The sequence below is a fragment of the Elephantulus edwardii genome, unplaced genomic scaffold (assembly GCF_000299155.1).
Source record: "Elephantulus edwardii isolate Elephantulus edwardi_28Jun2011 unplaced genomic scaffold, EleEdw1.0 scaffold00044, whole genome shotgun sequence".
Taxonomy (NCBI): Eukaryota; Metazoa; Chordata; class Mammalia; order Macroscelidea; family Macroscelididae; genus Elephantulus; species Elephantulus edwardii.
In genome coordinates, this window is record NW_006399794.1 from 12006619 (window position 1) to 12020282 (window position 13664).

The 13664-nt window shown below is 35.8% G+C and overlaps 1 protein-coding gene across 1 annotated transcript; it reads left to right on the top strand.

Annotated features, from left to right (window-relative positions):
• The first annotated feature begins 5608 nt into the window (after positions 1-5608).
• On the top strand, positions 5609-6553 carry LOC102858589 (olfactory receptor 51F2-like). Its single transcript, XM_006885701.1, has one exon. The coding sequence runs from the start codon at positions 5609-5611 to the stop codon at positions 6551-6553; it is 945 nt and encodes a 314-aa protein (XP_006885763.1).
• The last annotated feature ends 7111 nt before the right edge of the window (positions 6554-13664 follow it).

Here is a 13664-nt window from a genome sequence, read left to right on the forward strand (position 1 = left end):
CCTCTTGGTCCAAGTATAGGTTTCGCATTAGCACAATTAAATGTTCTGGGATTCCCATTCTTCTCAGAGTCAGCCACAGTTTGTTATGATCCACAGGTGCACATTAACTCTCAAAATAAAATCATTGCTCCTCAATAAATGGTCAGGTCTCTAACTGCAGACTTCCTCAGTGCAGTATGTCTCCTGATCTCCATATTGTTGGTCCCACGTGTATTGATTGTGGATCCAAGTAAGATGAAGTCACTGACCCTCTCAACCTTTCCTCCATCTATCATGATGTTGCTTATTGACATAATGGCAAGGACTTTTGCTTTTTTGACATTGAAATGCAATCCACATTGAAGGCTGCAGTGTTTAAACTTCTGCAGCAAGTGTTTCAAGTATTCTTCACTTTCAGCAAGCAAGGTGTGTCATCAGCATAGGAAAGGTTTTGATGAGTCTTTCTCGATCTTGTTCATAGTGCCCAGCTTCTCAAATAATATGTTTGTCACATAGATCAAATAGGTATAGATAAAGGTTACAACTCTGACAAACACCTTTTCTAATTTTAAACTATATAGTGTTCCCTTGCTCTGTTTGCACACCCACCAATGTATAAGTCTCATGAGAGGACTATTAAGTGTTCTGGAATTCCCATTCTTCCCAAAGTTAGCCATAATTTGTTATGATCCACACAGTCAATGGAGTCACTGGTAGAGTCACACCACCAGACACGATCAACTTTGGGTTAGCAACTGCACTCCCTGTAGACTAAATCAAAGCTTTTAATCACTATACTACCAAATTAAAACAACAAAAAAATCCATTGCCTTGGAACAGTACATCAACAGAGGACTGCCTGAGGTGCAGGCTGGGTTTAGAAAAAGCCATGGTACTAGGGATATTATAGCTAATGTTAAATGGATCTATCTTGACTGAAAGCAGAAAAAACCAGAAGAATGTTTATCTGTGTTTCATTGACTATGCAAAGGCTTTTGACTGTGTGGATCACAACAAACTGTGGCTACCTTAGAGAAGAATGTGAATCCCAGAACATTTGATTGTGCTTATGTGAAACCTACACTTAGACCAAGAGGCAGTCATTAGAACATAGCAAGGAAATACTAAATGCTTCAAAACTGGGAAGGGTGTACACCAGGGATATGTCCTACCTCCATATCTTTTCAATCTATATGCAGAACAGATCATCCAGGAGGCTGGGCTGGATGAGGAGGAATGTGGCATCAGAATTGGAGAAAGATTCATCAACAATCTGTGTTATGCAGATGACACAACCCTGCTTGTTTGAGAACCTGAAGTGCTTGCTTCAGAAGGTCAAGGACTACAGCCTTCAGTATGGATTGAAGCTCAACGTCAAGAAAACAAAGATTCTTACCACTGAGCCAATTGAAAACATCACGATAGATGGTGAAGAGATTGAGATTGTTAACAACTTAAGTTTGTTTGGCTTCACAATCAGCACTCTTGGTATCAGCAGCCAGGAAATTAAAAGAATTGTATTAGAGAATCTGCTGTCAGAGACCTCTCCAGAACACTGAAGAGCAACAATGTCAGTCTGGAGACTAAGGTGTGATCGCTCCAGGCAATAGTCTTTGCAATTACTTGCTATGCATCAGAAAGCTGGACACTGACTAGTGATAGTAGAAGGAGAATTGCTGTCTTTGAGATGTGAAGCTGGAGAAGAGTATTGAATATTCTATGGACTGCTAAGAGAATAAAGAGTTTCATTGTAGAGAGGGTAAAACTAGGCTACTCCTTGGAGGCAATGATACTGAAGTTTTGTCTGACATACTTTTGACATGTTGCAAGGAGGGACCAGTCCTTGGAGAGAGATATCATGCTTGGGAGGGCGGAGAGACAGCACAAGAGAGGAAGATTCTCCATAAGATTCTCAGTCACTGGGGTAATGGGGGTGGGTGTGTCAGAGACAATAAGATTGACTCAGGATAGAGCAGGGTTTAGAGCTGCTGTACACAGGGTACATGAGTTGCAAGCAACTCGATAACAGACAACAAAAACTACAGCAACAACATTGCCTTTCAGTCAATTTTGACTCATGGTGATCCCATATGTGACAAAGTAGAACTGTCTATAGGGTTTTCTTGACTTCAATCTTTACCGAGAAATCTAGCTAGGACTTTCTTTCACAGAATAGCTAGGTGAATTGGAATTGCTGACAGTAATACTTGTCAATGCAATGATTCAACTCACTGCTCCTGAGTTGGAACTGATTTCTAACTGACTCTCCTTGGATTTCTGATACTGTAAGTGTCACAGGAAGAGACTGCACGTATTTCTCCCACAGAGCTGTTGTCCGTTCAAATTGTTAGAGAGGTGTAACTTTCTGTTAGCAGTGCAAACTCATATGGACTAGGCCAAGTGCAAACCATTTATGGCACCTAAGGACCTTAATCACTATACAGATGTCAATTGATATAATCTTTGAAGAATAAAATAGATTATGTTTTCTAGATGTTGTTTCTACTTGAATTCTGTGCTGTTAAATCTTCCTTCTTTGATTGGAAGGGTAAAACTCTTAGAAGTCTTTAGATTTGTAATTCTATCTCACTGTTTCTTTTTTAATTCTAAGAATCCATTTGCTCATTTTGAAATATGTTTAATATATATGTACTATGTACTAGGTTCTGTGGAATCAAATTGAGATTATACAAAGAACAAAATAATATTTCCATTTTATTCTGAATTAACATATATAATCATAGTGTCAATATATAAACTTTTTCCTCCTTGATTTAACTCTTTTACTTACTTAGATCCACCTTCGCAGTTTCCAGCTAACCACCCCAGGTGACAGTGAAGTGTAACATAACAGAATAGCGCAGAAATCCCTCAGAGGCACATTAGTCCCAGATGGCTAAATGACTGCATCATCAGTTTTTCTTATAAAAACTCTCCACTCATAGAGGTAAGGGGTTACCTAGACATACCCTATTCTAAAGAAAGATAAAACTCTCCTCTTCACCTAAAGGTCTGGTCTATCAGTTGCTGTAATTATGTGGTTGTGTCTATTAAAAAATGTGCCTGATAGTCTTAGCTATATCATAAATCATTTAGCCTAGATAAACATAAAGAAGAATTTCTTGGAAGTGAAGTCAGAGACACTAATTCATCAAGTCTTCCTGTATTGCTCCATCAGCATCTCTGTTGTTAAGTCTCTAACTCTCCACATCTTGAAAGGTAAGATCCTCTCCACTTATTTCTGTCCCCTGACCTTCAACACTAAGCTTATGATTATGCTTACTTTTCATTATTTTTTTTACCATGGATTTTATGCTTTTTACTAACATCACAAATCAAAGGCATCAATTCTTCTTACGTTTTCCTTCTTCATTGTTCTTTCATTTGTATAGGAAGCAATTGAAAATACTAAGGCTTGGATCAGGCATACCTTAATCTTTAATATCACTGCTTTGGGTGGTCCTTGACAGCAGATTTTCCCAATGTAACACGTCTTCTGATTTCTTAACTGCTACTATCATAGATGTTGATCATGAGTTCAAGTAAAATGAAATTGTTGACAACTTTAATTTTCCCCCCATCTATCCTAATGAAACCTATTGACCCAGAAGTGAGAATTAGTTTTTCTTGATGTTGAGATGTAATTGAAGGTTATCACTTTTTGTCTTCTACAGTAAATGTTTCCGTTCTTCTTCACTTTCTGCATAACACAGGCTGTTAACTGAGTTTTGAATATACCATGGACTGTCAAAAGAACAAATCTTTCTTGAAGGAAGTGCAACCATGATGCTGCTTAGAGGGAAGGGTGATGGTACCACATTTCACTTACTTTGGGTATATTTCCAGGAGGAACCAGCCCTTAGAGAGAGATATCATGTTGGGAAAGGTAGAAGGTTAACAAAAGAGAAGAAGACCCTCAACATGATGGGTTAGCATAGTGATTATCACAACGGGCTTGAGCAGGACAGATATTATGAGGATAACGCATCAGGTAAAGTTCATAGCTATTTTTTATAGGTTCGCAATGAGTCATTGTCTACTTGAAGGCATCTAACAAAAAAACATTTAACTTATGCCTATTCAGAAACTCTAAATTCCCTATAGATATTTTCTTCTTTTTAGTTATTAATAGCAGAGGAAAAATTGTGCTTATTAAATGCATATATTACTTTACCATTTACATACAATCTCAAAATACAGTCACTTTGCTTATTCTTATGTTTGTGTAGCTTTTCTTTCTAATTACTTTCTACTTAATTTAATTACAGTTTTTAAGTATATTGTTGCTGTTATGTGCTGTCAAGTCAGAACTGACTTCTAGCTGATCCTCCAGCAAGTTTTAAGAGGCTAAAAATTGCACAGGAGAAGACTGTCCATTTTTTCTCCTGACAGCAAAACTTTAAATATACAGCAATCTAATTTTAAGCTCTAAACTCTAGAAATAATATGGCACAGTAAAATGATCACAGATACATATCTTCATTTATATATGGTTATATCTACGTAGGTAGATAAATGAGAGGGAGATATCTTTATAGAAACCTGAACAAATAAGTCCATCACCCTGAACTTTAACTACCTCAACTGAAAACTGAGGTTAGACATCTATCTGCTAATTGCTCCGTAAAAATAAAGCCACTCATCTAGAGACATGTAGTAAAACAACTACCTCCATATTAATTTCTCTTCTTTCTAGTTGAGAATAGTAAATCTATTTTATCTATCTTCCAACTTTTTAACTACCTCAGATTTTAGTCTATGCCTCCTCACCTGAGGCTACTTGTCTCAAAGCCTCAACTTCGCAATAATTCTAAAAAATAATTCTGCTTAATTTCCATGGAAATGTTTAGTATTGTAGCATTCTATGCATACTTTTCCTAAACTCGTAAAAATAACTTGAAACACCATCAAAAACTCTTTTCTAGAAATGAACAAATGATCGAACTCACAAGCTTGAAAAGATTCTGTTGTTGTCATTGTTTTGACAAAATCATTTTAATGTCAAACAATTTTTCTCTGCTTCAGCATACAACTCCAGACCTTTCTTTATATAGGAAATCCCTAATAGTCTATAAAAATAAACCTCATGTTTATATTACTAACCTTTCTTTCTCTAGCTCATGCTTCATGAAGATAAACTCCTTTACCTTCTTTTCCTAAATTCCTCAGGTATGTTTTCAACAAATGTGTAAGTATATTGTTACATATTTTACCATAAAAATAAAGATTTGACTGGCAAGTGAAGAGTACAGATATTATATTAATTTCTAGACTATCTGATTCTTCCTGATACCAAACTCAGACGGAGTCTCTCCTTGGAGGCTAGGATTTTGAAGTTCCACCTCACTTACTTTGGGCACTGGCCAGAAGAGATCAGTCCTTGGAGAAGGACATCATGCTCGGAAGGGTGGACGGACAGCGCGGGTGAGGGAGACCCCAGATTAGATGGCTTGATACAGTAATTGGGGTCATGGGGGTAGGTGAGTCAGAATTAGTGAGACTGGCTTAGGACAGGAAAGGGTTCAAAGCTGCTGTACACTTCATTAAACTAATATTTTATTGAAAAGAGTTTTTCATTCCTAATTTTAGAAAGTCAATATCTTACAAGAGAATTCTCCTGTACCCAGTGATGTCAATCTTCCATAACTCAACCTTCCCCACTTTCCTCCTGACGGGAGTGCCTGGACTTGAATGGGCTCATGTCTGGATCTCCATTCCCTTCTGCTGCCTCTATTTAACTGCTCTCTCTGGGAATACCTTGATCCTATTTGTAGTCTTCACTGAACCTAGCCTTCATGAACCTATGTACTACTTCCTGTCTATGTTATCTACCACTGACATTGGCTTATGCATCTCTACTCTGGTAACAGTGCTTGGAATATTCTGGCTCAATGCCCGGGAGATCAGTTTCAATGCGTGTTTATCTCAGATGTTCTTCATTCACCTCTTCACGGTCATGGAGTCTTCCGTGCTCCTGGCTATGGCCTTTGACCGATTTGTGGCCATCTCTAACCCTTTGAGATATGCTACCATCCTAACTCACGCAAGGATTGCACAGATTGGTGTGGCAGTTGTTACCAGAGGGACTGTGATTCTGGCACCGTTGGTCCTGCTTCTTAAGCGCCTATCATTCTGCCGCAACCACGTGCTCCACCACTCCTATTGCTTCCACCCTGATGTGATGAAACTCTCCTGTTCAGACACAAAGATCAACAGTGCATTTGGGTTAACTGCAATCATCTCTACTGCTGGTGTGGACTCCATCTTTATCTTACTCTCTTATGTCCTGATCATTCGCTCAGTTCTCAGCATTGCATCTCCAGAGGAAAGAAAAAAGGCCTTCAGCACCTGCATCTCTCATATCACTGCTGTGGCCATATTCTACATCCCTTTGATCAGCCTATCTTTTATTCACAGATTTGGGAAACATGCTCCACCCTATGTGCCCACCCTCATTGCTAACATATACTTACTGATTCCTCCTGTGATGAACCCCATTATCTATAGTGTGAAAACAAAGCAGATTCAGAAAGTCATGCTTAAACTTTTATGTTCCAAAGGAACTCATATATAACAATTACTGCTTAGTAATTATTATTATTAATTATATTGCAAAGACCTTTATTTAAGTCACAGTGAAGATATTCCAAATCTTGTACAATTTCAGAGTTGAGTAAAACTATCATTCAATTCAAATATCTAAATAATATGGTTCTTTTTCCTTTTCTACTACTACCAAAACACTAATCCATATTCTCAAAAAATATTTTTTTAGTCTGTTGGAGAAAAAAAATAAAAATTTTAGGTCTTTCTGTAAGCAGACTGGATCTAAAATTCCTCGGTATAGACTGACTTAACTTTATTTCCTTCCAGAGCAAGTATATTTTAAAAAATTAATTTACTGTTTATATTTGCTCAATATTTCTATTTGTTCTTCAATATAATTTTAAAATTAATCATATTTTGTTAAAAAATCAGTAATTTTACTACAGATACCACATAGGAAAGAAAATAAATCAGGCATGCAGATTCTATAAGCACAAGGGCTAAAAACATATGACCAGAAAGCACCCTTAAGAAGAGGTTTATGTAAGGTGTAAATAACTCTCAAAACAATGGGTTCTTCATAAATACCTTCCACTTTGGGGACTGAGTGACATCTCAGAACCCAGTCTCTTCCTCATCCTCTTCACTCAATGTAAGTACAAGGAGACACTAGTCATTTATGAATATTAGGATCTTTAATGTAGGTTCATTTTGCACATAGATTTTTGCCTCATCAGAAAATTGTACAAAAGGAAATTTTAACAGACACACACACACACACACACACACACACACACACACACGAGACACTGTTGACTTGCCTTTGATTTAAGATTTTACAATCAGGGATGTCTTGTTTCTTCAGGGAAGTTTAAAGAATAGATATTCTTTTTCGGGGAAGTTTAGTTATAAAGAATATGTACTCTTCCTAATGTGCTTAATCTTCAATCTGAGAAGAAACATAAAAGCGGATTTCTAAGAAAGGAAACATTACATGAAATATATGATGGATTTGAAATCTGATTGGATTTCTTATAGCTGAAATTTATTACTTGTTATGTTAAAAATGGAGTTGATATACTCTCAAATTTGCATTTGAGTCATTCAGGCAAAATACTAACTTAAAAAGTAATAACAGAATTATTTTAGTAAAGCAAACATAGGATATAGGGTATATTGGGATATATTTTAGAAATATAATCAGCTATATTATTATATATCTATAATTATGAACATAAGGGTATGGACATGTCAACCAAGCATGAGACATTAGTTTTGGGTTATTTTATTTTGTTTTCAAAATTAGAATGATATTGCTCCATTTAGAATAACAAATTTAAATATCCTTTAAAAATTCAGAATTATCAAACCATCTGATAACCAGGAGATGCACTGGAATAATAGTTATCAATAGGAGGAATAGCTAAGAAGATGTCATCAGTGGCTGTGAAAATAAATTAGACCACTTGAAGCATCTATTACTCAAATCCCAGATACCTGAATTCCCCATTGCACAACATGTAGGCACTAATTGAATGTAGGGAGCTCTGGTGGGCATCATAGATAAGTTGAACAATAAAGGCAGGTGATCTCAATCCACAGAAAATGTCAATTCAATTCAACAGAGCAAAAAAATGTTCAATCCACAGAAAGATTTCAATCCTCAGGAAAAAATGGACAGTCTCCTTCCACGTTAATTTACAGTCTCTAAAAACTCGCTAGAGAGTCTACTCTGAGTCAGTTCTGACTCAAGAGCACATAACAGCAATTATTACATCAGCAATTTTAAATGTTAGTATGCAAAGAAGTAGATGTTTTCTACCTCTTATGGAAAGGAATTTTAAATAAAGCTAAAATTCAGAAAGTGAAAAATCAACTTTATCAAATAAATGTTTGGAAGTCTATTACATTTGCATTTATATGACAATTTAAAGCAGAAAGCTCTGGGATTTGTATGTCTCAAAGGAAAAAAAAAATCACATGAATATTTGCTGTTTTAGTAGTTTACTTGCATTTGAAACATTGTAGTTTATATTTTATAGTGCAACTCTGGCAAATTTTCAATTTTTACAGATTAACTATAAACCTTAGTTTTGTCATTGTATAAAATAGTACAAATTATTTCATTTCTCTTATAATTAGCTTCTTTGGCTGAAAACTGTAATATTAAAAGTAGTAAGAGGTTTTTTAACCTAAATGAGATAAATTACATAAATTACCATGTTTAAGACCTGGTACTCTGTGAGGTCCTATAAATGATAGGTCTTAACTGTGAAACTATGTTGCAAAGTGGTTATCAACCTCAATTTATAAATTTGATATTGTATTAACTATATTCCAAATTAACTTGTATGACTCCAAAGCTTCTTATATCACTATTACACTTTCTATTCTCCTTAATCTCTCAATCCATGATTTGCCAATTTCACCTAGAAGTCAAGTCTCAATCTAGACACCATTGGTCATTAAAAAATTTGCGCTTTTCGTAAAGTGTTCTCGAAGTTAATAGAGTTTCCAAAGGCAAGCCATTTTGGATGTGGGTGCCACTCCTGCTTCCAAGCTTATTTTAATCTGGAAACTCCACCCCTCTGGAAACTCTATGAACTTGGAGAAATGATGAAAGTTATACAAGTGTTCAGATCTTTGGTTTATAGGGTCGCTATGAGTCATCTAAGACTCGATGGCACTGAACAACAATAACAACAACAATATCCCTAAAGTGAGTTTATTACCTTCTCTATGTACTCATAGTAAAAAAGAACATTCTTTATACACTACTTTCCAATAAACATTTTGGGGACAAGTACTTTATTGGGCTTAATTTTTACTTTCCCACATCTGGTCCATAGAAGATGTCCAATATATAATTGCTGAATTACTGAGTGAATAACAACAACATATCTGGTTCTTAGCAGATAACCAAAATACATTTGCTGAATGAATTAATGAATTTGTCCCAGAATCAGTATTTGTACTTAAATGAAGTAATTGCTTTATAATGTATGATTGGTAACTCACTACTGAAGATAGAAATGCCTGCTATCAAACCTCTACACACCCAACTCACACTTATTTCTGATATTTGTATAGTCCATTCTGAAAGACTTCTTGCTGAAGTTAATATAACAAAGGAATTTTCTCCAACAGATATGTATTGACTCAAATATAGAACAAAATAAGAATCAAGATACAAGAATGTAAAACTCTTATCTAGAACCACCATAAAGAACTCTTTATTAGTCTTTTGATTTCCCAGTTGCTGGGAAACCAAGAGTGTTGTGTGGAACCAAGCAAACTGAAACTGTTAAATTTGGTTTAGTGTTTTTATAAAAACCATGATATCATGGCAGTAGTCAAATCCATTGAACAAGAAGTAGTAAATAGACTGTTTTGAATTCTTTAAAATTATCTACTCCCAGGATCTATATTTTTAAATGTACTATAAGATTTCATGATAATGTCATAGAATTTTAAGACATTTAAATGAACATAAAATGGTTTTGTTAAGTAATAAATATTCTTTTTAAACTAGTGTTATTTTCATTAAATTCTTCACTAAATCCTACTACTAGAAGATTATTTTGATAAAATATTCTCTTTTAATACAGAGTAAAAGGAAGAAGAAAATAAATTGTTTACGATCAAAGAGCGGATGTTGTTGTAGTTGTTACGTGCTGTCAAGTCATCTGTGACTCAAGCGACCCTATCTACAACAGCCCTAATCTCAGCTCTATCCTGTGCTAATCTAATTGTCTCTGACACATCTACCCCCATTACCCCAATCACTAAATCAATCCATCTCATCAAAGGTCTTCCTCTACTGTACTGTTCCTCTATCCTCCCAAGCGTGACTTCCCTCTCCAAGGACTGACCCCTCCTTGCAGCATGTCCAAAGTATGCCACACAAAGCTTAAGAATCCTTACCTCCAAGGAGCAGGCTGACTTCTCCCTTTCTGGGGTGAAACTGTTCGTTCTTTTAGCAGTCCATGGTATATTGAATGCTCTTCTCCAACACCACAAATCAAAGACATCAATTCTCCTTTTATCATCCCTTGTATTTGTCCAGCTTCTGATGCATAGCAAGTGATTGCAAATACCATGGCCTGAATCAGGTGTTCCTTAGTCTCCAGACTGACATCATTGCTCTTCAGTACTTTGGAGAGGTCTCCAGCAGCAGATTTTCTCAATACATCTTTTCATTTCCTGGCTGCTGGTGACAGGAGTGTTGATTGTGGAGCCAAACAAATTAAAGCTGTTTACAATATCAATCTGTTCACCATTGTTCATAATGCTGCCAGTTTGCCCAGCAGTGAGAATCTTTGTTTTCTTGATATTGAACTTCAACCCATAATGAAGGCTGCAGCCCTTGACATTCTGCAGCAGGCACTTCCGTTCCTCCTCAGTCAGCAAGCAGGGTTGTGTCGTCTGCATAACACAGATTGTGGATGAGTCTTCCTCCAATCCTAATGTCATATTTCTCCTCATAGAGTCCAGCTTCCCAGATAATCTGTTCTGCATATAGATTGAAAAGATATGGAGATAGGACACATCTCTGAATAATAAGAAAAAAATCTATCCTATTCTTTATTATAAATCAGGAAATAATTATCATGGAGAAGATGGTCAATACAACAGAAGAACCCACATAGGGAACAGAAAAGAGAAGATAAATTCTTATGAAATGTCTCCAGGTTCATTTATCTAATCACAGTTACTTTGGAAAGCAAAATTAATTTGCTGAATGGTATTATTGTTTCTCATTCTAGGAAATTTTATTGCAGCAGGAGTATCCCTACATAGTAATCATGAAATCTTTTCCTAACATCACTTCCTCTTCTCTGATTCTTCTTCTGATGGGATTTCTAGGAGTAGAACTTTCATATTCCCGGCTCTCCATCCCCTTCTGCATATCAGCTCTCTCTGGGAATTGCCTTAACTTATTTGTCATCAACACTGAATCAAGTCTATTTGACAACAATAGGAAAAGGATATAAATGGGAGCAAAACTTTGTGGATTAAGGAAATGGTACCAGTTGGCAATTTAAAACTAAGGAGCAAGTTAGGAGCACCAGAAAGAGTAAATAACAGCATACACATTGAAAGTCTTATAAATATACTCTTGGTCTCTCTTCTTCTGTCAGCTTCTTTGAAAATACTTAAAATTATAAAAAGAATAATTATACAAGTATTCCTTAATTTATAACATATATAGGTATAATATGTATAATAATAATAATAAAGGTATAAAGAAGAAATAAATGTTTTTAGGAATAAAATGTCAATATTTTATTTTCTTTTATTGTAATTTGGTTAATATTAATATAGACAAATTAATAGTAAAGTTTCCAAATGAAATTCACTGCTATCAAATAGATTACAGTTTATAGTCATCCTGTATGACAAAGTATTACTTCCCCAGAATGTTTACAAGTCTACTTTTTAAGAAATCAGACTGCCTGCCTCACCTTTCTCCCACAAAATAACAGGTAGGTAAGAACTACTAACCTTTAGATTAGCAGCCCAATGTTTATCCCTCTACACTACCATGGCTCTATAAAATAATAGTAAATAAATATATTTATTACAATCCTTAGAAAAAATTAAGAAAATAAATAAAAATAGTGAGAGAAAATATTCAACTAGTTATGATGTTACATTAGCAAATATTCACCCAATGAAGAAGAAGTAAAGAAATTACTTAGGAGCAATCATAAAGCTGATGAAGTTTAATAACTGTAGCTTCAATATGGATTGCTTTGCTGTTATTGTTATGCGTTGTCTACTGAGGATTGGCTCATAGCTAGATTTTCAGAGGCAGTTAATCACAAGAGAGGAGATTATTCATCCTTCTTGCACAGAGCGATTGGTAGATTCGAACCACATGCCTTTGGTCCTGCAGTACAGCGTCTTACCACTAGGCCACCAAAGACTGAAACTTTACAACTAGATCAATAAACCACATTAAGAGAGATAAAGAAAAGATAGACGTTATCCGATATGTTACTTTACTTTGGATTCACATGTTCGCCAAGAATTTTTTTGGCACTTTGAAGACTAAGAAGGCACATTTAACTCAAGCCATGATGTCTTTAATTGCCTCATATGCACATGAAAGCTGGGCATTACAGGAGGAGGACTAGAGAAAAATTGATGCCTTTAAATTGGGATGTTGGCAATCAATACTAAATATATTTGGACAGCTAAAAGAATAAATATTTGAAGAAGTATAATTAAAATGATCCTTTGAAATAAAGACAGTAAGACTTTGTCTCAACACTTTGAGCATGTTGTTTTGACCACAACAAACTGTGACTGACTTTGAAAAGAATGGGAAATCCAGAACACTTGATTGTGCTTAAGAGAAACCTATTCTTGTACCAGGGGGCAGTTGTCAGAACAGATCAAGGAAATATTTTATGGTCCAAAATCAAGAAAGGTATACACCAGGGATGCAACCTATCTCCATACCTTTTCAATCTATATGCAGAACAAATCATCTGAGACACTGGAATTTATGAGGAGGACTGTGGCATCAGGATTGGAGGAAGGCTCATCAACAACCTGTGTTGTGCAGATGACAAAATCTTATTTGCTGAAACTGAGGAGGATCTGCAACATTTTCTGCAGAGGAGCAATGTCTGCAAAAAAGTCAAGGACTACAGCCTTCAATATGGATTGAAACTTAACATCAAGGAAAAGATTCTCACCACTGGGCTGATTGGCAAGATCATGATAAATGGAGAAGATATTAAGATTGTTAACAGCTTCAGTGCTTGGTTTCACAATCAATACTCATGGCAGTGGCCTGGATATCAAAAGATTAATTGCATCGGGAAATATGCTGTCAGGGACCTCTCCAGAGTAGTGAAGAGCAATGATGTCAGTCTAGAGACTAAGATGTGCCTGATCCAGACCACAGTCTTCTCAATTACTTGCTTTGCCTCATAGACCTGGACAATGACTAGGGATGATAGAAAAAGGATCAATGCTTTTCTGAAGTGCTGCTGGAGAATAGTGTTGAATATACCATGGACTGCTAAAAGAACATGCAGTTTTATCCTAAGAAAGGTAAAACCAAGCTACTCCTTGGAGGCAAGGATTTTGAAGCTGTCTCACACACTTTAGGCATGGTGCCAGGA

What these genes read in the sequence shown, in the direction of transcription:
- LOC102858589 (XM_006885701.1), top strand. Translation starts at nt 5,609, where the DNA reads ATGTCAATCTTCCATAACTCAACCTTCCCCACTTTCCTCCTGACGGGA.